Genomic DNA, 26767 nt, shown 5'->3' with positions numbered 1-26767 from the left:
AGGATATGGAGTTGGGAAACCTTGATTTTTCCACCCTCTACTTCTCTGGCTTTCAATTTATTCCATCCACTTGGAAGAAAGAATTTCTCAGGAGCCAAGTTTTTTCCACCTGTAAAATGGGGACACTTTCTGATGTGACTCTCTACGTACACATTCTGAAATCGTAATGTGCTATTTGCTCCCGATTCCAAGGATGATAAATGTTCTTGCCCTCTAAATACAACTGCATAATGAGGTTTAATACAGGTTTCAGTCGAATTATGAAATCATATTTGTAAATGTGAACATAATTTTGAAGACAGGAGTTTTCTCTAGGAATTTTTAATTTTTTTTTAAGATGAAGGCATAAGAAACAGCTTTTCTCTTTTTTGCTTTCCCGGTTCTATTTATATAATTTTTCTCATTAGCGGATAAGCTGCTCAGAGCTCTGCTTTCCACCTTGCGCTGTCAGGAAAGCGCTTTCTGAATAACAGGAAACGCAGCCTTAGCACTGCTGTGTCAGGGCTTATCTTCACTTGACTTACTCCCTGCTCACTGATTGCTAATTAACTCCGAATAACTTCAACCTTTCTAAGAGCGGTCTGATTATTCCTTAAACTTTCGGTGCAGCCATTAATTTGCTTTTATTTTACTAATAATAATCACAAAGGGCACGGCCAGATATCCTTGTGTACATCCAGCCAATGCAGCTCCAACAGAAGCACCAACCCCTAACAAGTCAAGTTGGTCTCTTCCAGTCGAGGAGATACTTTCTGAAATATTCCTGCAATTTCAAACCCAATCATTTGAGGGTGCTTAGATAGTTTAGCGGGCTCTCTGCACAGCCCTGAGTCCTAGGTGACACTTGCATGGAAAATCAATGTAAAAAAAATAATTGCCTGACTCACACATGATCACAATGAATATTTTTTTCCTTTACCCTTCTTAACTATGAGAAGTTAACACAACAAAACTCGGACTTGGGCACACCCCAAAGGCAAATGCTATTTACAGAACACCTACACGGCCAGCTTTAACCAAGTTTTTCAGTAACAATTTGGAGGAATTACTGTAAATGGGAGGGAAACAATCCACCCACTCCAACAAACTACTGTGCTGAGATGATAAAAACCGAAGTCAGTATGGGACATTCAGAATAACAAGTGTAAGGTCATTGGAAAGCAGATTTCGAGCTGCTGTGGAGCTCAGCTACTGCCCAAAGAACAGGAACATTCATCCAAGAGCTGAAATTCTTCAGTCTCTGCAGCATCCCTACGCCCTCCACACACATCCCTGGTTTCAGAGCAGCATTTGGAGCAGGAATGCGCACCGTCATGTGGAAATGTAGACCTAGCAATGAAGTATTTTCTCCAGGTAACCCACAATTCCAATTTTGAAATCTAGATTCATACGCGTTTGTCTCGTTTCATTTCTTTAAGGTGTTTTGCCTCTTTCCATGTGTTTTTCAGCAAAGCTTGTTGAAGTGCAACGAGTAAGAGGCCATGAAAACAGAGAGCACCGGTCAAACACTGGTCACAAATGATCTTCTCAACCTCTGAAAGCCACTGCAGACTATTAAAAGATTACAATAAAAATGTTCTTTCCCATGTGCTGGTATGAGAAAACATGAGGCTACCGATGTGCTCCAGCCAGCAAGGCTGCAGGCACGAGAAAAATCATCAGCCAACCCTTTCTTGCTCGTGTATATTTGAGGTTTTAAGAACACCATTAAACACAGTCACTAAGACGACTGATGCTGAGCCAGACCCCAAACATATTACAGACTCAAAATCCTGTCTTTTAACACCTCGTGGCCACTGCAGAGCATCTGGAAAAATAATTTATTGCATGTGTACAATACTGGGAGCGTGCCAAGAGCTGGGACCCACAGGAGCACAGAAATACACCCTATTTTTAAGAAGGGATCTTAATATTTTTGTCAGGCACTGCTTCTGTGTCGAGTTTTTACCTTCTTCAGCAAGGGGCCTTGCTTGGTATTTATTCAACAGGCTTTTCCTTTTCTAGACCTCTAGCACTTCACAACAGCACACGAGAAAAAAATGTAATTGGAAGGGCTGGCCAAGGCGTGAGGCATTACTTCATGGACAGGAGGGCTGGCCAAGGCGTGAGGCATTACTTCATGGATGGGAAAAAAAATAAATCCACTGGATGGCCTCACACACTTAGAAATAGCCGGCGACAAACACTACTTTTCTGTTCTAAAATATCTGGCTGCAGAGGATAATTTGAACTTCTCAAGTCACATGATGAAACCATAGGTTTGCTAACCATGCAACGTGGATGGGCTGAATGACTTACCCCCAGTTCCTGTTTCCTTCACACAACTCGGTGGTTTTGTAGCGAACGAGCAGCCGGGTTTTTCATCGCCGTGTACAGCAGCTGAAGAAGTTATGGTAATATATACACCCTGCTTTCGACATCAATAAAGAGGGCTATATCCTCCAGACAATAACTGTATTTCAGCTGAGCATCCACAGTGAGAGTCTCGGCCAGTTGTGTCTGTGGAGCATTTTCTTGAGAAGGTAAGTGCTTTATATTACTTTGAATGTACAATGTTTTATTCATCACAAGAGGCTCAAACTGTGAAGCTAAGGTTATAATTTAAGGTTTTTTAGTTTTCCCGTCTTTAACACTATCTGAACTACCCTAAGTAAAATACTTTATCCGGGAAACATCCTCGGAAAGCTGAAGTTTATAATAAAGCTGAGCATTACACAGAGTAAATGTGAAGGCTGTTTTCTGGGAAATACTTAACTCCCATCAAACCACCGATGGCCACAGGATGAAATACCCGTCAGAGGTCGGGACAGACTCCGACCATCCCCTAAGAGCAGCCTTTGAAAGGAGGGAGGTTGTTGGATAATCCTGACTGCGCTGCGAGGATTTGTATAGGGCAGGAAACACGTCAGCGATGCTGCTGGAGATTGCATTCAGGCACTGCTGATTCATTTACAGGCTGGAAAAGTAAAAATAAAAACTTTCAGTTGCTCAGAAACTGATCATTTTTCAGAGGGTAAGGACGGGATTTCTTAAATCTTTACAACCTCAAATATTTGCCCAAGTGTAGGAATTTTGCCATTGCAAGAAAAATAAATATGGTATTTCACATTTCAGTCTTTCATACTTTCAGACCAGCTTCTCACTTCCCGACCTACTATGAACAGACAGAACAAATTCACGTATATATTAGCCCCCCGCCCCCCAAATTACATCCTGCGTGGGCCCGTGACGACGCTGCACGTGCCCACCAAGAGCAGAATTCCACCAGGAATATTAGGGAGGGATGAAAGAATATTTTCCTTCCATCGGCCGGTGACAGAAGGGAGAAAGCTTTTATAGAGGAAGAGTTCTGGCTGCCAGGGAGAAACTCCCCGCTTTAAGGAGCTCTTCTTTCTAGACTTTAAATAAACAAAAGTTTCCTTGAAACTAAGCTCTCCGTTTGCAAGAGTCCAACCTTCAAAGCGGGGCCGGGGGCCCGAAAACAATGAGATCTCAGAGACCGGGTCCTCTCCCTGCTCAAAGGCGGTTTTAAGCTGCTGCTGAACACTCTGCTCCTGTGCTCAGCTCCATCTGTTGGAAGTGAGGGATAACCTGTTTGCTTCAGAAACCAAAAATCAGACGTATTTGCTTCAACCGCTGAGCTGAAAGGGAGAGTGGGTGGCCAGAAAGAGGAAAAAAAAAAAACACCCCAAGAAAAAAAATGAGGCCACTTTTCAAGGAAGGACCCACAACACGAGAATGACGGTCAGTTAAAGTCAGGGGGAGCAGAGGAAAGAAGGGACAAAACATTGGAGCGTGACATTACAGGGGAAGACAATGCAAGCAGCCTATTGCAAATTTCCCTCATTAATTAATCTTAAGAGAAACAGACGAACTGGCGGGTACAGGAAGAGAAACTGAAATAATGCACTTTCTTGCACAGTGTGTTGTAGCGACTGGAATACGTTGCATTGAGTCTAAAGTTCCTGACTTTGCCTTAAGCACCCCAAAAGTAGCTAAATAAAATAAAAATACCTTGTGGTCAAAGACAAGCCCAGGGTCACTTCCAAGGGCAGATCCTGAGCAAATTTAATCAACTTCTGGCAATCTTTATTTTTTTTTCCTGTCATTTGATGTAAAAGCCACACGGTTTCCCATGAAACCAAAACTATAGCCTTTGTTTCCTTCACAATTATGTCACCGTAAAAGTTGAAGGATGCTAAGCTGGTCTGAGATTTGCTGCAAGGCCAGTGAGTGTGGTCCATTGGCCCATGGTGTAAGAGTTGAGAAAGTAATGGAGACCTTTACAGTGCCAGAATGGAATTCAAATGTTGAGCCCTGCAAACCTGTTCATAGTTAAAAATCTATTTTTAAGCTTCAAAATTATATCATAGAATGGTTAGAGTTGGAAGGGACCTTAAAGCCCCCCCAGTGCCACCCCTTGCCCTGGGCAGGGACACCTCTCACCATCCCAGGTTGCCCAAAGCCCCCTCCAACCTGGCCTTGAACCCCTCCAGGGATGGGGCAGCCACAGCTTCTCAGGGCAACCTGGGCCAGGCTCTCACCACCCTCACACCAAACAAGTTCTTCCCCACATCTCAGCTCCATCTCCCCTCTTTCAGTTTAAAACCATTACCCCTTGTCTTATCAACTCTCAACTTGCTTGAGAGACTTCCACCAGTTTTGCCCATCCACGCTGTCCTACCCGGCGTGACCCAGCTCCGAGGTGAGAACTTGGCCAGAGCCAGACCTGCCACCTCTGTCCCTCCTGCACCTCTAACAAACCACTGCCCTGGTCCTTCCTGCGCTGGAACCTCTCCAAAAATCACCTTTTCTAGAAAAGGAAGAAACTCTGTCTTTAAAAGGGGACAAAAAGCACTGCTGAATCAAAACACAACTCCACGGTTTTATATAAATGAAATTATAATTATGTAAGATTATATACACTTAATCAAAGCCACTTCGATAAGTCAACTTTTCTAATTAAAACCAGTATTAGAATTCCAATTTTGAGGAGAGATTAGAAATATCAGAAATGTGAAGTAGTGTCAGAGGTAACAACCATAAATGAACTGTCAAACAGCATTAAGGCACTGACTTATCTATAATGAGCACTGCTTAAAAACATTAATGCATCTTTACGAACTTTTACCAATTTAAAGTTACTTTCGCTTTAAGAGTTAACATCACCAGAATCCCTTTACTGGAAATGCATTATGTACAACTAAGTAGATGGCTCTCAGTACTAATATGACTGTATAGAAACTTCTGTAAGGAGAATTCCACTGTCCTCTGTTTGCCCCGTGCCCTACGTACGTTGCTTGTGCAGAGCAGCTCTGTGTACGTTTGCCCCGTGCCCTACGTACGTTGCTTGTACACAGCTCTGTGTACAGCAGAACAAAAGCAGAACAAAGTAAAAACACCAAATAATCTAACACAAAATTGAAATTCTGGTGATTAAATCATTTTTTTTCCCCAGAAAACAACATTCTACACTGTAAAAATACCTGTATGTTTGACTTTTTCCAATACAAAGGACCATGCTTAATCAGACATTCAAAATTAACCAGGAATAGTGAGTTTATATCTTATGTTGAAAAAAAAAAATTATCCTTTGTAACTACAAAAAAAAAAGTATGTTATTTTCTTCATCAATCAGTACAAGGCACACAGAAATTTTCTTTTAGAAATTGAGTTAATTACGCTTTTAGGTCATCTGTAAAACTTATATATCTATATCTATTACACTCAGTTTTTCATGAGTACATATTATGTTCTCCTACAAAGCTTTTTGGCTTAAAAAAAAGGATCCTCCAAATGTTTATATGGTAGCAGAATTATTATATCAACATATCATAGAGTCATTACAGCTAACAGCCTATCCATATTACTCCCTATTTTCAGGAATTTATAACTCAACTGTAAAAAAATGTTCCTTGCTAAAACTTTATCAATAGCCTTATAATGCCCCAGTAATCATTTTCTCAAATTCCAGCATGCAGAAAAGCATTATTTTTATGCAGCTTTATGCAACAGCTACATCTAAAAACGACAGTATTATTAATGCATAAAGATGGTTTAGTATGAAAGCAGTTTGTTCATAACAGTTCTTAAACATTCACATTCATTTTTTAGGGGCTCCTCAGCACTGACTGCGGTCATGAAAGGCTTTTTTTTTTTTTTTTTTTTTTCCAGAACAGAAAGGAAGCAGAACTAAAACAAAGAAAGTAATGTGCCTCTTGCCTCGTATTGTGATTATCTCTGCATTTTCCCCAGTGTGGGGTGTGAGCTCTGGGACTGTCAGCTGGGTTCAAATTAGACACAAACTCCCAGCCTTGCGACCGGGCAGCGAATTTTAGTGGGATTTAGTGGCCGTAGCTGCAGCCCACAGCCTGGCACTGCCCTGTGTGCTGCCCTCCGCCTTCTTTGGCGAGATGGGCAGGAAAACCAGCTCCACTGAATCCCAGTGCCAACTCCTTCCTCGCCCACCAAGGGCCAGCTCTTCCCTCCATCTGCTGGCCCACCCCAGTCCTGGCCACAGGAAAGTCCCGTCAGCACCAAGAGGGGGTTGTGGGCTGAGCAGGAACTGGGTAAAACGTAAAAAGGCAGATTTCTCTGGCTAAAAACATTACGCAAATTTCCTTGAAATTCAAATGGGAACATAAAATCCGCCCCAAAAAAGTGCCCGCATTTATTCATAGAATGATAGAATTGTCCGGGTTGGAAGGGACCTTTAAGACCATCTAGTCCAACCATCAACCTCACTCTGATAAAACCCATCACTGAATTTCACTGAATTTTTAGAGTTGGAAGGGACCATAGAGATCATCTAGTCCAACTCCCCTGCTAAAGCAGGACCACCCAGAGCTTGTCAGAGCATGTTACTCAGGACGGCATCCAGGTGGGTCTTGAAAATCTCCATCACTAAGCACTATGTCAACTCGTCTTATAAATCCCTCCAGTGATGGTGCCTCGTTCACTGCCCTGGGCAGCCCATTCCAAGGCTTAAAGCACATAGAATGGTTTGGGTTGGAAGGGACCTTAAAGGCCATCCAGTCCCACCCCCTGCCTCGGGCAGGGACACCGTTCTGAACGAATGGCTCATATTGCACATGATATTTCACGCACAAATTGGAGACATCACAATCTGTACTTTAAAACCTGTTTTGCCTTCCTTTTTCAGTTCCAAACCCCACGGTGTGGAAGGGAGGATGACTTTCCACAACATGACGTGGATCGGCTACCCAAGCAAGAACCCGGCTTTCACCCCCCCAGATGAGATCGAGGCCTTAATCGCTTCTCAAAACGTCATCTCCAGAATCATGCACTGTTACATCGCCTTTTTTGTCCCAACAGGATTAATAGCTGGCATATGTATTTTGATCATTTTCATAAAGAATTATTCGCAGTACAAAGTCATGGAAAACTTAGACTTGTTTCTTCTATACTTCACCATCAGCAACATTATAATGATTCTTTTATCGTTTACTGTCACCAACAGACCTGACTATTTAAAAGCAACCTGCCTCGCCTGCAATGTTCTGTCCTTCTTCTTCAACTTCAGTTATTTCAATTCTCAATACATTCTGATTTTGATGCTTCTCATACTATTACTGGAGAGATTTCCACCGAGGACCGTGCTCATCCAGGGAACCTACCAACCCATGTTGTGTGTTGGACTTGCCTTCTGTTTGGCGCTGACTGGGGCGGTACTGGTTGGCACAGATAACTACCAGTTGAAAACAGACTGCCAGTTGGACCCATTATTTGCGTGGCCCGAATACGAGATCGTTAAATTCACCTTTGGATTTGGAATCCCATCGTTTCTTCAGATACTCTGTTTTACTGTTCTCTTGGCTAAAGCGGCACCTCCTGACGCTCCAGCCTTACAACAGCACTTCCGTATTTACCCCGCTGTCTACATTATAAATATAACAATATTTATATGCCGTCTATTTTATAACGTTATGATTCTCTTCAGGGCAATGCTCAAACTACAGAAGAGCATTGGAACTCCCAAGAACGAGCTCGTGATGAATATTGCAGAAATAGTGCTGTTCTGTGAGAGCTGTGCCAGTTTGCTGTTTATTCTTTGTTTTCATAAACCCTGCAAGGATGAAATACTTCGTGTCATCCACAACTGCCGACGGAGAAACACCGCCAGCAACCACCTGGAAATACCAGTAACAACCCCCATCCACGAAAGCGGGTCTCAGTAAACCCCGCTCTTCTGGAGAACTGTCAACCCCCTTCACTTTTTTTAGCTTGTTTGTGGGTTTTGGTTTGGTTTTTTTACTTCTCCAAAAGAGGATAATCGTTCCTTCTTTAGAACCCGACCCTGGACTATCTCACAGCTCCCAGTACTGGAAGAAAAAGATATTTAGTTCTAGTATTTGCAATGATCTATGAGAAAACATGTAGGGTCTGGGGTTATGGGGGAGTTTTTTCATATAAATATATATATATATAAATCTTCTATTTTCTGCAAGTGTTACTTCAAAGCCAAGTAGAAGAAGAGTACTGTTGCCATAGAATTGTGCTTTTGTAATAATATCAATGTCCTGGCAAAGATGCAAACAAAAACATAGCAGAAAACAACTTTGAACACAGGTAAAAATCTGCAGCCAAAGCCTTCCCTCAGATGTGCTTCTTTTGACTTCTTACCCTACAAACTACTTGTTTTTATAATGTTGCTAAAATCTAGTAGCAGCAGCAGTGAAATGTGGCTTAAAAACCCATTATAATCCTGAAATAGTATGTGATATTATAAGCCTACTGTAATAGTTGTTTATATTTTTATATATACACACACAAACTGAGCCTTTCTTCCCTTTTTCCATTTTCCTTTTCTGTTTTTATTGGAACCCTTAAGGTTTTTGTGTGAATTCTTGTGCCAGAAAACAGAATTTTCAAATTAATGGAAACGCTGGTCCATAAAGGAAAGCCTCGGGTCCTTTGTGAGGCACTGAACTGGAAAGATCAACAGGATGGCTAATTAAAACTTTGTGCAAGAATGAAAGCTTTTCGTTAATGCACTCTCAGCTTCAACTTTGCATTAAGACTTACAGCAATTATTGATTTAAGCCATTCTTGATGAGCTCATTCAGAAGTACGAAGCCGTGTGCTTTGGAAGAGCCACATTCAATAATATACTAACTAAAAAAAAAAAAAAGGTATGTCAGTCCAGAACGGCAAACTGAGGTGTGTTTTTAAAAAAAATAAAAGCAGAGCCCCAGTCCCAAACCGAAATGGGGATCTGCTGGAGACAAGACAGGAGCATTAGATATTTAGATGAGAATTCATGGGGAAATGGTGCAAAATGGGAAGAAAAATCTGAGTGGGAGAATAAGGCAGCTGCGCACAGGAGCTCGGCCAGAGCCCTGCAGGATCGGCGGCTGATGGAGGGCCAAAGTTGGAAATTCTTGCTTTGAGCACATTGCTACTGTCACCAAATTTGGCCAGGAGCCACGTTACACACTTGGCTTCGGTTTCAGCTTTTCCTCTCAAGAGGTGGAGAGAACAGAAAGAACAAGGAAGACAAAAAACTGTACTGGATCTTGGGTAAAGACGTAGACTTTGATTGCAAAGTTACATAAATAGGGTAATGTGATGAGGAAGGCTCAAGTGGCCTGAAGGGTTCTGAGAAAAGCCACTTTGACGCTTAAATATGTGCCTTTGCACAACACCCGGGTGCTCACAGAACGGAGAGGTTGTTTTGCAGTTGGGTGCTTTGGAAGGTCTTCCCAAGGGGTCCCGATTTGTCTGGAGAACTGGTGCAGATCAGCATGGGCTGCTGGAGACAGAGAAAGGCAAGCACTGATGGGTCAAGAACAACAGCCAAAGTGCATAAATGGGAGAACAAAGGACATTTGTTCAGCTATAATACAGAATATAGATTCAGTATCTAGATACATGGACCTAGTCTTGGACACTCAAGCCCTGAATTTTATAGACCATGACCGTATCACATGTGAAAAAAGGGGAATGCGGAGTCTCACTATGATCACAACATTTCTGCAAGACGTAAAAACCAGCCACTAAGACATCTGCACTGTATTATGTCAGCCTGTTTTCCTCCTCAATTTTACTCTGCTGCCAGCATGAGCAGAAGGATAATTAAAGAACACTACGTATAAACAGACCGTTATAGGACCTGCTCAGAAAGGAAGAATGTTGATAAGAATCATCCCTTTGCATCCAAGAGCCAACGTCACCCTCGTGAAAGGATTTCTCAGCTGGCATCAGAGGGTTTGCCTTGCACCTGAGAAGAGGGAGATGAAACAACATGGCCCGAAGATCAGCCCGGCAGAAAGAAGTCTGGAGAGATGAGTTGTAGGAGCTGCACGTCAGTGACAAAGCCAACAGACTGAGTGAAGGAGTTTGTCAAAAGACACAAGCTGTTCCTCCCGATTCAGACAGAACATCATCATTTCAGCTGCGCCACGGATAAGTAGGTTATTTTCTGGTATGGGAATTACACACAAAGGATTCTACTTGATTCACTGCTTCCATATATTTTATATTTGAGGATGAAAGAATAAATATCGTGTTGTTTCTGAGTCCTGAGTTACTGTTAAAGGTGCCTTAAAGAGAACCTGGTCAGTAAGTGTTGGCTGTAGGCAGGTAACGTTGGCAGAGACCTGGCAACTGGTCTAATGGTGAGCAAATCACAATAAAGCACCTGTAAAGAGCCTGAAGGTTCCACAGGGTGGAAGGATGCTTCATGATGCTCTTGGCAAGGTACACAGCTAGAGCAGAGCCATAACCAAAGGTCTCGTGGAAATCAAAGCTGTAGGGACCTCCTGTCAGCTCTAGGATTTAGGAACGAGCCCAGCTTGTCAAGAATGAACCACTGTGTATAAATCAGAGTGCTCCTGGGTACAGCTCCTGGCTGTCAGCTGTGAAGGAACATACTCTGGTCTCCTCCCTGTCCACAGCTACTGTTGGGGGAAAAACCAGAGTATTTTCTGGATGGCTGGTTATATTGGCATCAAGAAAAATCTCTATGTACAATGAAAAGACTTTGTAAATTAATAGGAGCAAACAAAGGTAAACAGGAGAGGTTGAAAAAATGCAACATAATAATTCAAATAGTTATGAATATAACTTACAGCAATACAGAAATGTTTTGTTAAATCATTCTTGATAAACTTACTCATAGCTTACATTAAAATTCAGGACAACGAACGTGCAGTCCTAGAGAAAATCTACTTTTATCCAGCTAGCACATGAGGGCAAGCACCCCTATGTGCAACAGGGGAAGGGCCAGAAATACGTATCGAAAGGCATTCCAAAATAGTCTGATATGAGGGAGAGAAGAGCAGCTTTGGCTAAGATTAAAAGTAATTACTTTTAAGTGATTAATAACTTGAAGTGTATTTTTAAGAACAAAAAATCTCCCTTTTTTCCAGAACAGAAAGGAAGCAGAACTAAAACAAAGAAAGTAATGTGCCTCTTGCCTCGTATTGTGATTATCTCTGCATTTTCCCCAGTGTGGGGTGTGAGCTCTGGGACCGTCAGCTGGGTTCAAATTAGACACAAACTCCCAGCCTTGCGACCGGGCAGCGAATTTTAGTGGGATTTAGTGGCCGTAGCTGCAGCCCACAGCCTGGCACTGCCCCGTGTGCTGCCCTCCGCCTTCTTGGGCAAGATGGGGAGGAAAACCAGCTCCACTGAATCCCAGCACCACCTCCTTCCTCGCCCACCAAGGGCCAGCTCTTCCCTCCATCTGCTGGCCCACCCCAGTCCTGGCCACAGGAAAGTCCCGTCAGCACCAAGAGGGGGTTGTGGGCTGAGCAGGAACTGGGTAAAACGTAAAAAGGCAGATTTCTCTGGCTAAAAACATTACGCAAATTTCCTTGAAATTCAAATGGGAACATAAAATCCGCCCCAAAAAAGTGCCCGCATTTATTCATAGAATGATAGAATTGTCCGGGTTGGAAGGGACCTTTAAGACCATCTAGTCCAACCATCAACCTCACTCTGATAAAACCCATCACTGAATTTCACTGAATTTTTAGAGTTGGAAGGGACCATAGAGATCATCTAGTCCAACTCCCCTGCTAAAGCAGGACCACCCAGAGCTTGTCAGAGCATGTTACTCAGGACGGCATCCAGGTGGGTCTTGAAAATCTCCATCACTAAGCACTATGTCAACTCGTCTTATAAATCCCTCCAGTGATGGTGCCTCGTTCACTGCCCTGGGCAGCCCATTCCAAGGCTTAAAGCACATAGAATGGTTTGGGTTGGAAGGGACCTTAAAGGCCATCCAGTCCCACCCCCTGCCTCGGGCAGGGACACCGTTCTGAACGAATGGCTCATATTGCACATGATATTTCACGCACAAATTGGAGACATCACAATCTGTACTTTAAAACCTGTTTTGCCTTCCTTTTTCAGTTCCAAACCCCACGGTGTGGAAGGGAGGATGACTTTCCACAACATGACGTGGATCGGCTACCCAAGCAAGAACCCGGCTTTCACCCCCCCAGATGAGATCGAGGCCTTAATCGCTTCTCAAAACGTCATCTCCAGAATCATGCACTGTTACATCGCCTTTTTTGTCCCAACAGGATTAATAGCTGGCATATGTATTTTGATCATTTTCATAAAGAATTATTCGCAGTACAAAGTCATGGAAAACTTAGACTTGTTTCTTCTATACTTCACCATCAGCAACATTATAATGATTCTTTTATCGTTTACTGTCACCAACAGACCTGACTATTTAAAAGCAACCTGCCTCGCCTGCAATGTTCTGTCCTTCTTCTTCAACTTCAGTTATTTCAATTCTCAATACATTCTGATTTTGATGCTTCTCATACTATTACTGGAGAGATTTCCACCGAGGACCGTGCTCATCCAGGGAACCTACCAACCCATGTTGTGTGTTGGACTTGCCTTCTGTTTGGCGCTGACTGGGGCGGTACTGGTTGGCACAGATAACTACCAGTTGAAAACAGACTGCCAGTTGGACCCATTATTTGCGTGGCCCGAATACGAGATCGTTAAATTCACCTTTGGATTTGGAATCCCATCGTTTCTTCAGATACTCTGTTTTACTGTTCTCTTGGCTAAAGCGGCACCTCCTGACGCTCCAGCCTTACAACAGCACTTCCGTATTTACCCCGCTGTCTACATTATAAATATAACAATATTTATATGCCGTCTATTTTATAACGTTATGATTCTCTTCAGGGCAATGCTCAAACTACAGAAGAGCATTGGAACTCCCAAGAACGAGCTCGTGATGAATATTGCAGAAATAGTGCTGTTCTGTGAGAGCTGTGCCAGTTTGCTGTTTATTCTTTGTTTTCATAAACCCTGCAAGGATGAAATACTTCGTGTCATCCACAACTGCCGACGGAGAAACGCCGCCAGCAACCACCTGGAAATACCAGTAACAACCCCCATCCACGAAAGCGGGTCTCAGTAAACCCCGCTCTTCTGGAGAACTGTCAACCCCCTTCACTTTTTTTAGCTTGTTTGTGGGTTTTGGTTTGGTTTTTTTACTTCTCCAAAAGAGGATAATCGTTCCTTCTTTAGAACCCGACCCTGGACTATCTCACAGCTCCCAGTACTGGAAGAAAAAGATATTTAGTTCTAGTATTTGCAATGATCTATGAGAAAACATGTAGGGTCTGGGGTTATGGGGGAGTTTTTTCATATAAATATATATATATATAAATCTTCTATTTTCTGCAAGTGTTACTTCAAAGCCAAGTAGAAGAAGAGTACTGTTGCCATAGAATTGTGCTTTTGTAATAATATCAATGTCCTGGCAAAGATGCAAACAAAAACATAGCAGAAAACAACTTTGAACACAGGTAAAAATCTGCAGCCAAAGCCTTCCCTCAGACGTGCTTCTTTTGACTTCTTACCCTACAAACTACTTGTTTTTATAATGTTGCTAAAATCTAGTAGCAGCAGCAGTGAAATGTGGCTTAAAACCCCATTATAATCCTGAAATAGTATGTGATATTATAAGCCTACTGTAAAAGTTGTTTATATTTTTATATATACACACACAAACTGAGCCTTTCTTCCCTTTTTCCATTTTCCTTTTCTGTTTTTATTGGAACCCTTAAGGTTTTTGTGTGAATTCTTGTGCCAGAAAACAGAATTTTCAAATTAATGGAAACGCTGGTCCATAAAGGAAAGCCTCGGGTCCTTTGTGAGGCACTGAACTGGAAAGATCAACAGGATGGCTAATTAAAACTTTGTGCAAGAATGAAAGCTTTTCGTTAATGCACTCTCAGCTTCAACTTTGCATTAAGACTTACAGCAATTATTGATTTAAGCCATTCTTGATGAGCTCATTCAGAAGTACGAAGCCGTGTGCTTTGGAAGAGCCACATTCAATAATATACTAACTAAAAAAAAAAAAAAGGTATGTCAGTCCAGAACGGCAAACTGAGGTGTGTTTTTAAAAAAAATAAAAGCAGAGCCCCAGTCCCAAACCGAAATGGGGATCTGCTGGAGACAAGACAGGAGCATTAGATATTTAGATGAGAATTCATGGGGAAATGGTGCAAAATGGGAAGAAAAATCTGAGTGGGAGAATAAGGCAGCTGCGCACAGGAGCTCGGCCAGAGCCCTGCAGGATCGGCGGCTGATGGAGGGCCAAAGTTGGAAATTCTTGCTTTGAGCACATTGCTACTGTCACCAAATTTGGCCAGGAGCCACGTTACACACTTGGCTTCGGTTTCAGCTTTTCCTCTCAAGAGGTGGAGAGAACAGAAAGAACAAGGAAGACAAAAAACTGTACTGGATCTTGGGTAAAGACGTAGACTTTGATTGCAAAGTTACATAAATAGGGTAATGTGATGAGGAAGGCTCAAGTGGCCTGAAGGGTTCTGAGAAAAGCCACTTTGACGCTTAAATATGTGCCTTTGCACAACACCCGGGTGCTCACAGAACGGAGAGGTTGTTTTGCAGTTGGGTGCTTTGGAAGGTCTTCCCAAGGGGTCCCGATTTGTCTGGAGAACTGGTGCAGATCAGCATGGGCTGCTGGAGACAGAGAAAGGCAAGCACTGATGGGTCAAGAACAACAGCCAAAGTGCATAAATGGGAGAACAAAGGACATTTGTTCAGCTATAATACAGAATATAGATTCAGTATCTAGATACATGGACCTAGTCTTGGACACTCAAGCCCTGAATTTTATAGACCATGACCGTATCACATGTGAAAAAAGGGGAATGCGGAGTCTCACTATGATCACAACATTTCTGCAAGACGTAAAAGCCAGCCACTAAGACATCTGCACTGTATTATGTCAGCCTGTTTTCCTCCTCAATTTTACTCTGCTGCCAGCATGAGCAGAAGGATAATTAAAGAACACTACGTATAAACAGACCGTTATAGGACCTGCTCAGAAAGGAAGAATGTCGATAAGAATCATCCCTTTGCATCCAAGAGCCAACGTCACCCTCGTGAAAGGATTTCTCAGCTGGCATCAGAGGGTTTGGCTTGCACCTGAGAAGAGGGAGATGAAACAACATGGCCTGAAGATCAGCCCGGCAGAAAGAAGTCTGGAGAGATGAGTTGTAGGAGCTGCACGTCAGTGACAAAGCCAACAGACTGAGTGAAGGAGTTTGTCAAAAGACACAAGCTGTTCCTCCCGATTCAGACAGAACATCATCATTTCAGCTGCGCCACGGATAAGTAGGTTATTTTCTGGTATGGGAATTACACACAAAGGATTCTACTTGATTCACTGCTTCCATATATTTTATATTTGAGGATGAAAGAATAAATATCGTGTTGTTTCTGAGTCCTGAGTTACTGTTAAAGGTGCCTTAAAGAGAACCTGGTCAGTAAGTGTTGGCTGTAGGCAGGTAACGTTGGCAGAGACCTGGCAACTGGTCTAACGGTGAGCAAATCACAATAAAGCACCTGTAAAGAGCCTGAAGGTTCCACAGGGTGGAAGGATGCTTCATGATGCTCTTGGCAAGGTACACAGCTAGAGCAGAGCCATAACCAAAGGTCTCGTGGAAATCAAAGCTGTAGGGACCTCCTGTCAGCTCTAGGATTTAGGAACGAGCCCAGCTTGTCAAGAATGAACCACTGTGTATAAATCAGAGTGCTCCTGGGTACAGCTCCTGGCTGTCAGCTGTGAAGGAACGTACTCTGGTCTCCTCCCTGTCCACAGCTACTGTTGGGGGAAAAACCAGAGTATTTTCTGGATGGCTGGTTATATTGGCATCAAGAAAAATCTCTATGTACAATGAAAAGACTTTGTAAATTAATAGGAGCAAACAAAGGTAAACAGGAGAGGTTGAAAAAATGCAACATAATAATTCAAATAGTTATGAATATAACTTACAGCAATACAGAAATGTTTTGTTAAATCATTCTTGATAAACTTACTCATAGCTTACATTAAAATTCAGGACAACGAACGTGCAGTCCTAGAGAAAATCTACTTTTATCCAGCTAGCACATGAGGGCAAGCACCCCTATGTGCAACAGGGGAAGGGCCAGAAATACGTATCGAAAGGCATTCCAAAATAGTCTGATATGAGGGAGAGAAGAGCAGCTTTGGCTAAGATTAAAAGTAATTACTTTTAAGTGATTAATAACTTGAAGTGTATTTTTAAGAACAAAAAATCTCCCTGCTTGGAGAGATTTCCCCCCTCCCCGTACCAGCACATTTACTCCTTCCAGGCTTCACCTAGTTCTGAACAGCATGTTCCAGAAGAAATAGAGCTTATATTTTTATAGGCATGCTGACAAAAATTACTGAAGGGATATACTGGAAAATTCAAAGAAGAATATTTTACTTCTGTACTGGTAATATTCGTATCTTTCTAAGACTTTGGCCAGCTTTTGAGAAAACCCTCCCAATTCAGTAAAAGAAGAGAAACGAGCAGGCTGCTGAAGTTTCAGCGTGAATTTCTGAGTCGATAACATGTTTTGGAAAAGAACATGGAGAGACGGAGGAGTCATCTTTGCTGAACCAGCTGGTTCAAATCTGATCCGAGCCCACTGCAAAACAACATCTGAGCTACAGAGAGACTGGATTTGCACACTAGAATCAGAGCTGCTGCTCCCCTACATCTATTACTAATCCTGGCCTTAATTACATTCTCGTTCCAAACATACAGACCCTGAAAGGGCCACAGCATTAAGGATAAAATCAAGATCATATCTTGATTTTGAGGTAGTTGAAGAGATTTGGAGTAGCGCGAGAGCTCAAGTGATTCAGCCAAAGTAAGTCCTGTATACGATGTTTACACCATATATGTTGCACAACAAATCAATTCCCTAATTGGCTGTAATGAGAGAATGTGTTCCACTTCCATGGTTCGCGTGTCCAGCAAAGGACTGACAGATTCAACCACTAGAGTAAAAAAAAACAAACAAAAAACCACAAACAAAACAATCGGTTCTTTGCAAATCTTATTTTTTAATCGCATTTGGGTAGAGCCTGGAGTCCTGTGATGAATCATCTTTCAACTCTTTGTGCCCCAATTTTATAAAATTTTTATATTATCCCCCAAGAGTTTTGCACTACACACATTTACAAAAAACAACACAGGGTTTTACCGGAATAGTCTGAATGGGCACAGGTGGTGTCCCTGCAAAAGAAAAGGCTGAACTTTTAAAAATTATCTGGAGTAAGAAAAACTCATTCTCAGGATTATTGACAACTGAAAAGCCTAAACGCACAAAATACACCCTTATCCAAGGTTTTCTGCAGGCACAGAACACAACCGACCCCAACCCAAATTAAGTTTGATTATTTGCAAGCCAAGGAAAGCTCCTGAGGCTGGGCAGGGTCAGTCCAAGGGTGCTCTAGGGCAGGGGACTGGGCACAGACACAGGTCACTCGGTGGCTGGAGAAGGTCAGTTAGTGTCCCCACAGACAGAATGACACAGAATTTGGAGGAGATCAATCTATGTGCAAAACTTCATGAAGATTACAGCAGCATCTCTATTTCCTCTGGAGATAATTTCAGTAGAGATTCTTCTACAAATCTTATTTCTTCTGCACGTGGTTATACAACACCATAAACATTCCGACACTCTCTTAATTTATGCTTCCTTGCCCCTTCCATGCAATACACTTACTTTTTATTCAGTTTTATGCACCCTGGCCCTGTCTAATTTCTCCAGGACTCAATCCCAAAAAGCACTCCCATGCTTCTGACAGAGCCCACCAGCTCTTGCCTCCTCCGGGGCTCATCCTCGCTGGAGGGGCTGCCCTAATTTCTCCAGGACTCAATCCCAAAAAGCAGTCCCACAGTTCTGACAGAGCCCACCAGCTCTTGCCTCCTCTGGGGCTCATCCCACTGGAGGGGCTGCTGGCCGGTGGTGGCTCAGGAGCTGGGACACAGGGCACCTCTGGGGTTGTCCTCTCCTGTACCCACACCTCCCACCTCCTTCCTCCTCAGCTGCCACCTTTCTGCAGCGCAACAGCAGGCACGTATGTTGAAATCTGTTAAAATATATAGAATATCTTCTATTATACCCCACTTCACGCCCCTTGGTACATCATTGCTAATTTCACCAGCGTTAGGCACCTTTATTGAGACACAGACAGTGTTTTAGAAGGTCACCACTACAGATTTGAAAATAAACTGCTAGGAGAACATCAACGCTGGATTATTGAGCCCTGACATAACACTAACACTCTCACACCAGTTGCTTTCCTGCATGTTCTCAGTGACCACGAGGACTAAGGCAGGAGAAGTCACACCCAGTGCTGTCACGCCGGTGACTAAGTGCGGACCGTTAGGGCATTCCCTACGGGGTCCCATGGGGTACCAGCAACTGACAGGGACAAAGAGGAAGGGTACAGCGTTCAGCAGCTGCTAAAATTAGTTTTAAGCATTTTATGGAATAGGGAAGTGACAAACAGCGAGGTTAAGACAGATTAATCAGTTACAATAATTTGACTGCATCAACAAGAGCCTGAAGACGTTGTCATCTCTTTCAGGAAACAGCATTCGGAGAATTCACATGATCATCTCATCAAATATTTAGCGAAATACAGAACTCACTAATTGCAACACAATCATACTAGATTTGGTCTTATCTGCTTCCTAGTTCTACTTGCAGGAAAAACAGCCACTTCGTGGGGCTTTCAAAGGAGAATTTCTGAATCACTCTTGAACTATGGCAAAGCGACGGATTTCTCACCACCAATTCAAACCAGAAGGTTAACTCTCACGACAGAATTATACGTTTTAACAGCAAATCAGCTGACACGCACAGCTAGAAAAACAAGGGCAGACAGACCAGCTGATTACCAAGTCCAGGCCCCCGTAATTACAAACAACTAACACCCAGAAGCCGTTATGCATAAAGGAAAGCGAAAATCCCTCCTGGCCCTTCGGAGACGGGGGGAAGCTCTGAAGGACAGAGCTAAGAACAGCAAAACCACATGATCAACAAACAACAATAAAGACTCTTCATAATCCCCGTCTTTAGGACAGCAAAAAATTAAGACCTTCAAAGCCAGTATCACAAGATTTTTCTAACGTTACAATTATTCCAGGCCTCTCAAGGCATCACATTGGTCCACGGCTCAAAGGCAGGCACTTCAGGCTCCCTGTCCTCGCAGCTCCGGGGACACCCCCAAAGCCATTCCCCACCCAGCAGAAGTTCTGCTCTGCCAACTGTTACCAGCACTGATTTGCACAAACTTTATTTTTAGATAAATGATAATTTATTACAAAGCTATTTATGAAGAGCCATCGTGTAAGAACATCTTAAACACCGCCGAAATCCCGTTTTTATGCACGGCGTGTTACGTAAGAACATCTTAAACACCGCCGAAATCCCCTGTTTTTATGCACGGCGCGTTATGAGACATCAGCAAATACCAGATTTGCCTCAATGGCACTAGAGGCAAAGCACCTTAGAACCACAGAATCATAGAATTGTCCAGGTTGGAAGGGACCTTTAAGACCATCTAGTCCAACCATCAACCCAACTCTGATAAAACCATCATTAACCCACGTTACTAAGCACTGTGTCAACCCGGCTTTTAAATCCCTCCAGGGATGGTGCCTCAACCACTGCCCTGGGCAGCCCATTCCAAGGCTTAATAACCCTTTCTGAGTAAAAATTGTTCCTGATACCCAATCTGAACCTCCCCTGGAGCAACTTGAGGCCATTTCCTCTTGTCCCACCACTTGTTCCTTGGGAGAAGAGACCGACCCCAAAAAGCCTTCTGCCCCCAAAGCCCCTGCTGTAAAGAACTTTTACCTCACTTCTCTACAGGTGAGAACTTTCATCATCTAAAAACGTTTTACCATTAGTAGAGCCATTAGAATGACACATTAATTGTTTATTCCACGCTTCTGAAACAGCAAAATTGGCTTTGTGAAATCCTAAACACTGAGACCCAACTCATCCTGTTCCCGTGGCCATTAATCACACTCAGGTACCGGATCAATACAATCATAAGAAGTAATTTACGCAAACAAAACAGTTCTCTTATGAGAAAAAAAAATATTTAGCTTTCTTTCCATTCTAAGAATTCTGGCCACCAGTAGGTGGTGTGTCTGGAAATGCCAAGTAGGTTTTCCCCCTCCCTACAGCTGAAATGCAAAACTCCACCTGCAACACTGAGGGGGTTTATGTGAGACGGAGCCTCCACAGCCTCTGCAAAATAAATCGTATTTTATCCATGTGATTTGGGGCTGAGCAATTCTAAGAAGTGCGAGGATAATGATGTATACCTGAAAATTTAAATACAGACAAAACGGGATCGACTTGAAGGTAGGAAAACTGAAATTTATCTCATCAGTTCAGCAGATGACCCTCCTCAGCTGCTGGATTGCTCTCAATCGAATTATTTCTCTTTAGATTGTCCAGAGGCTTTTAAAAGAAAAAAAAATACCAAGCACAGGAGTAATTATTACTTTAGATCTATGTAAAATATGCTTAGTTATGATTTGAAAATAAATCACTTCATTATCAATCAGCTGAGCCGAAGGTTTGAATGGACTATGTGATTCGAGAAAACGCTGGAGGCACAAATGAGGTTAAAATGAACATTAGGCAAAACAAAACTGACAAATCCGAGGGGAAAGATGCTCGACTGGTTCTAGTACAAAAGAAACCAGCAGAAACGGGGTTAATTCCAGCCTTATAAGGCTGTTCAGCAGCTCTTCAACTGCACACAAATTAGAACAACCCTGGGAATCTATAAAGCTTGTTTTATTGCCAAGGACATGCAGCAAGATCTGCATTTTGCCGCTGTAAACCCTCTTTTATTTAAGACGTTTTGAAAGAGAATAGATTTTTATGTGATTTTTTTATTGCGGAATCGTCAACAGGTGGCATTCGGTGGGGTCTGCACACCTAAATACAAGTTTTTACTGAGCCGGGGGTGGAAGTTGACAGACCCATTAAGCACGAACCCCAGCGAGAACCAGCTTTTGTCGTCTGGAGGAAAATCAGCTCCGGAGACACGGAATTCAGGTAAAATAAAGAGTTTCCCAGTACAGGGTTACCTGGAATGCTTGTCCTTGCCTGGCTTTTGGTGGCCTTTCAGATGTAATTAAAATCTGACCACAGACTGACCTTTTCCAATCATTTGCTTTGCACCGGTAACTACTCTTTTATTATATTTAAAGCAGTTTTACTGCTTTATGCAAAAATAAAAGGATGCTGCAGAAAAAGCAACAGTTCGTGCCCGACTCCCGCAGCTGCTTGAAACAAACCCCAAAAACTTCTTCAGAGAAGTGCAATTTCATATGGGTATTTTAGCATAAGGATTGACATTCTGAAAATGCTTCAAGACAATAGCTACTGTGTATTTATGCCTATTTCCTTAAGAAATAAAAGCTTTGGAACAGGTATCTTTATTTAAGTATCTGCTTGCTACTTCTAGTAACTCGGATACATTTAAGCAAACTCAGAGCTGTATTTCAGACTGAGGATACTCTAAAACTCCTACTCCATTAGCAGTCTGCTCCTTTTTCTCCCCCAGACTGTACATCAGCAGGGTTTAAATCATCAAAACATGGAAATATGCATGAATTTTACTAGTAAACAATTTAATTCTCTTTATATGTTTTAGAGCAATTAAAATCAAAGAGACTGGTAGTAAAATGAAGATTAAAGCTATTCAAAATATTTAAAATTTAACACCAAATACTCTGGGTTATCATTTTCTTGCTGTTTTTTTTTTGTCCGGGCTGTCTTTTGTTTGATTGGGTTTTTCTTTTAAATAAACTTCTAGCAACGCTTCAAGCCATAGCGTTCAGCATTTGTAAGTAAACAAATCAGATAACTGATATTTTCCATTCCTAGCCGGAAGTCAGGGCAACATAATTAATCCCAAAGAAAAGCAAATTGAGTATAATAACGTTGGTGTAAATCAATACGCCACTTGTATTACCTTCATTTCTAAAATTCGCCTTTTCCTTCCCCCTGGAAGCAGAAAGAACCAACTGCTTTCCCATCTCTTTTGCCTTCTCAGCCACAGACTCTGCTACTTAATAACGCAACAAGCTGATGAGGAAATAAATACAGACCTTTCTATATATATATACATATAGAAAAAAGATGTATTTTTCTGTAGGCTGAACCCACTCATCTGATTTTCTATATTTCTACATGTTCCCATACTGAATCCCTGAAGGGTACACAAAATTTTAACAGACCTGCCCTCACAATATATTCTCATCTAGACCAGATTTAAATTCTTTTAACTGAACCTTTTTCTATATATGTTCAAACGTGGTGTTTCCTGCAGCCTCAGCTGTGGACACTCCGGCAGCAGAAGCATCTGGTACCCGGTACGATGCTGGAATAGGAGATTAATGGTTTTCCATTTGCAAATTGCAGGTCCGAGGATGTGCATTGATTATTAAAAGAAAACAAATGGAGCTAAAATTCTGCCGCCTTCCAACCTGCCCGGAGAAACGCTGCCGATGAAAAGCTTTTACTAAAGAGGTCCAAGTACCAGAATGGTAAAAAGATTCCTACATGATCTTAAGGCATACAGGAACTGCAGATTCTCTCATCTGCAATGTAGATAGTGTCCTGCAAAAAAACATTATTTACTATTTGTACTGGTAGAGTTCAGTCCATTTTAATTAATTTGACTTATAAGGAATTTTAATTCCCTATACAAAAGCGTACATTTTTTTTCCATTCCAAACAAAATGCTTACTATGAACTTAGTTGAAAACAACCAAAAACCTGATTTTTTGGCATTACCACCAAACTGTGAGTACTAATAGCTTTTCTGCAGGTATTTTAGCCATGGAAACGTACTCTGCCTCAATAGCACCTGTTGTCTGTAACAGCACAACGTTTAACCTGAGCGGCTCACATTTGTGTAACGAAAGCATATCTTCCCGGTTAGCTGATAAATCAGAACACCAACAGTACGTTATCGGTCTTTTCTTATCGTGCCTTTACACAATATTTCTTTTTCCCATTGGTTTTGTAGGAAACATTCTGATACTGGTTGTCAACATAAGCTTTCGTGAAAAAATGACTATCCCAGACCTTTACTTCATAAACCTGGCAGTGGCCGATCTCATTTTAGTTGCCGATTCTCTCATTGAGGTCTTTAATCTTGACGAGAAGTATTACGATATCACTATCATTTGTACCTTCATGTCTCTGTTCCTTCAGATCAACATGTATAGCAGCATTTTCTTTCTGACATGGATGAGTTTTGACAGATACATAGCGCTGGCCAAAGTAATGAGGTCCAACCTATTTCGCACTATGCAACACGCTAGATTGAGCTGTGGGCTCATATGGATGGCATCTATCTCTGCAGCGCTAGTTCCATTCACGGCCGTGCACTTACAGCACACCGGAGAGGTCTATTTTTGCTTTGCAGATGTAAAAGAAATCCAGTGGCTAGAAATAACCTTGGGCTTTATTATCCCCTTTGTCATCATCGGGCTTTGTTACTCATTAATTGTCCGAGTTCTTATCAGAGCGCACAAGCACAGGAGCCTTCGGCTGCGGCGGCAGAAGGCTCTCCGGATGATTTTTGTCGTGGTCTTGGTTTTCTTTATCTGCTGGTTACCTGAGAACGTCTTCATTAGCGTCCAGCTCCTCCAAAAGAAGAGCGAGCCCGTCTCCTCCAGCAGCCCATCCTTCAGGCACGATTACCCTTTAACGGGACACATTGTGAACCTCGCAGCTTTTTCTAACAGCTGCTTGAACCCCTTAATTTACAGTTTTCTAGGGGAAACCTTCAGAGACAAGCTGCGACTGTACATCGAACAGAAGACAAAAATGTCGACCTTACATCGCTTCTGTCAGGCTGCCTTAACGTCTGTCATCCCTGACAGTAACGAGCAATCAGAAGTCTGATTTAGGAGCAGTTGGGTAAAACCCAAGACTGTGAAACTGAGCAAATCGTGAACAAAATGCTTGCTACTAACAGAAAAAAGTGCATTTGTGTGTGTGCGTGTGTATGTATATATATATATATATTGTATCTCTCTGCTGAGTATTGAAGGTTTATATTCAAAATGTTTTTATGACAAGACTTTAATGTAGAAGAGTATGTTTTAGTCGGATTTATATTTAATTATGAACAGGATTATTAAAAGCTGAGCACTGAAGGAGCTTTATTTTGTATTACACATGTATGAACGACAGTATGGAAGGAAATTTTATCAAGTTCGGAAGACTCTAGATGTAACCTGATTATCAGAGATGCTATGTTGCTGATGTATATAAGGTACTTCCACTGAAATAATGAAGCTGCCGTAGCAGTGAGGCAAAAATCATTACAAAGTATTGATGTGGAGATGCAGAAAACATTGATTTTTTTTTTTTCATCCAAATATGTTAAGATAAATGGCTTTACTTAGAAGAACCACATGGTACTATTGTCACTGTACTCTAGCATGTCTTCCACGATTAACTTTTTTAAATCTTTATATAATCTACCACGATGGTGACTTCTTGTCTCGTAAATGTAATCTACTGTTTACATCAGTACTTGATCAAATCTGTAACGATATTGCTCATCTCAAAGAACTTCACAGAAGCAAAACATAACGCTTCATTCTGTCTTTTAAGGATTGCCCAAGATCATCTTTCCCAGGACAGACACAATTGGGCCTTTTGTCAGAAATGCCAGTGCATATATATATATATAATATATATGGACATTCCTATCAGCCTTCAGATGTAACTAACAGTTGCACGAGTTCTCTTTACATTTAGGAGGCCTATTGTGATGGCCAGAACAAAAGGCTGTGGCTTTAAAAAAAAAAAGTTAATTTTTGCAAAGGAGCATAAGAATCACTTATAAAAGTGACAGAAGCCTCAGCTTATAGAGAGGCAGAATTTACTCAATGGGGAATGTGATTAGGTATCATCAGATTTATGTATCATCTGTCCCACCTCCAGAAACCACGGCCCTTCCATAAGTTTAAGACTCACGTTGGTTGCTTTGTGCATTTGAAGATAAACTATACCAAGAAAACAACTGTCAGCACCACGTACTTGAAAACGACTGGGGTTTAATTTCCGCTAGAAAATAATTGGGGTTTAAATCTGATGGATGTTTAGCACAGGTTAGTGCTGAACAGAGGCAGCTCTAAGGTCCTAGAGATCAGAGTGTAAGATCGTTAAAGCATCACTCGCTGCATCCCTGAAGTGAACAAACTCCCTTCACCTCTTTGCTCACTGACCTCAGCGCCAGAAACTCTGTACATCAAGAGGCTTTGTCCTGGTTTCAAGTGTCATATAAGAATTAATCAGCACACAAACAGATTTTAAAGGATTTTTAAACCCAGGCACTCAAAACAATGACTAAAAGTTACTAAGCAATAAAGAAAACAGTGAAAAACAATGATTCCACTCATATTTCTCACGAAATACTCCGAGCTTCCTAATGGAAGCTTTGGCCACAAAAGACTTGACCTATAAACAGAAAGGCCACGAGACGATGGCTGAATTTGAGATAGTAGATATTCCTGCCACTGGAACAGGAACTGCAGGGTGGAGTCTGTGCCATTTCCACGTGACAGGGAATCACAGTCTAAGGGGGGGAAAAAAAATGACATTTAGGCACATCTTGCCTGGAGAACACCAAATATCTCTGAGATAGAGATGCCAGAGTGGGAGCTGCGAAACAGCACTCTGAGAAACCTCGCACCGCTCTGCCACACCACACATCGCCCCTCTTCCTCATTATTTTCACCTCTGGAATTAGCCCCAATTCCTCATATCCTTGTATATATATATATATATTGTATCTCTGCTGAGTATTGAAGGTTTATATTCAAAATGTTTTTATGACAAGACTTTAATGTAGAAGAGTATGTTTTAGTCGGATTTATATTTAATTATGAACAGGATTATTAAAAGCTGAGCACTGAAGGAGCTTTATTTTGTATTACACATGTATGAACGACAGTATGGAAGGAAATTTTATCAAGTTAGGAAGACTCTAGATGTAACCTGATTATCAGAGATGCTATGTTGCTGATGTATATAAGGTACTTCCACTGAAATAATGAAGCTGCCGTAGCAGTGAGGCAAAAATCATTACAAAGTATTGATGTGGAGATGCAGAAAACATTGATTTTTTTTTTTTCATCCAAATATGTTAAGATAAATGGCTTTACTTAGAAGAACCACATGGTACTATTGTCACTGTACTCTAGCATGTCTTCCACGATTAACTTTTTTAAATCTTTATATAATCTACCACGATGGTGACTTCTTGTCTCGTAAATGTAATCTACTGTTTACATCAGTACTTGATCAAATCTGTAACGATATTGCTCATCTCAAAGAACTTCACAGAAGCAAAACATAACGCTTCATTCTGTCTTTT

General features: G+C 41.8%; 2 protein-coding genes across 4 annotated transcripts; both read left to right on the top strand.

Moving 5' to 3' along the window:
- The first annotated feature begins 2222 nt into the window (after nucleotides 1-2222).
- LOC106890415 lies at nucleotides 2223-10115 on the top strand. The gene is made up of 2 exons (XM_014946214.1): nucleotides 2223-2522; nucleotides 7163-10115. The coding sequence occupies exon 2, from the start codon at nucleotides 7191-7193 to the stop codon at nucleotides 8196-8198; it is 1008 nt and encodes a 335-aa protein (XP_014801700.1). The 5' UTR covers nucleotides 2223-2522; nucleotides 7163-7190; the 3' UTR covers nucleotides 8199-10115.
- A 10456-nt stretch (nucleotides 10116-20571) lies between these two features.
- GPER1 (G protein-coupled estrogen receptor 1) lies at nucleotides 20572-26292 on the top strand. Of its 3 annotated transcripts, none has more exons than XR_001412515.1 (4): nucleotides 20572-20712; nucleotides 21273-21417; nucleotides 22789-24430; nucleotides 26202-26292. XR_001412515.1 is itself a non-coding variant. In XM_014946212.1 (4 exons), exon 4 carries the CDS (start codon nucleotides 23443-23445, stop codon nucleotides 24280-24282), a length of 840 nt encoding a protein of 279 aa, XP_014801698.1. In that variant the 5' UTR covers nucleotides 20572-20712; nucleotides 21273-21417; nucleotides 22789-22913; nucleotides 23399-23442; the 3' UTR covers nucleotides 24283-25054. The 3 variants fall into 3 exon arrangements, 2 of the variants coding, with proteins under 2 accessions (XP_014801698.1, XP_014801697.1); XM_014946212.1 differs by lacking the exon at nucleotides 26202-26292 and having other exon boundaries at nucleotides 22789-22913; nucleotides 23399-25054; XM_014946211.1 differs by lacking the exon at nucleotides 26202-26292 and having other exon boundaries at nucleotides 22789-25054.
- Nucleotides 26293-26767: the final 475 nt, after the last annotated feature.

The sequence above is a fragment of the Calidris pugnax genome, unplaced genomic scaffold (genome assembly GCF_001431845.1).
Source record: "Calidris pugnax isolate Ruff unplaced genomic scaffold, ASM143184v1 scaffold123, whole genome shotgun sequence".
NCBI lineage: Eukaryota > Metazoa > Chordata > Aves > Charadriiformes > Scolopacidae > Calidris > Calidris pugnax.
This window is presented reverse-complemented; position numbering and strand designations above follow the sequence as displayed.

Bases quoted from the DNA above. Each gene is read 5' to 3' on its own strand.
- LOC106890415 (XM_014946214.1), top strand. From the start codon at position 7,191: ATGACTTTCCACAACATGACGTGGATCGGCTACCCAAGCAAGAACCCG.
- GPER1 (XM_014946211.1), top strand. From the start codon at position 23,209: ATGGAAACGTACTCTGCCTCAATAGCACCTGTTGTCTGTAACAGCACA.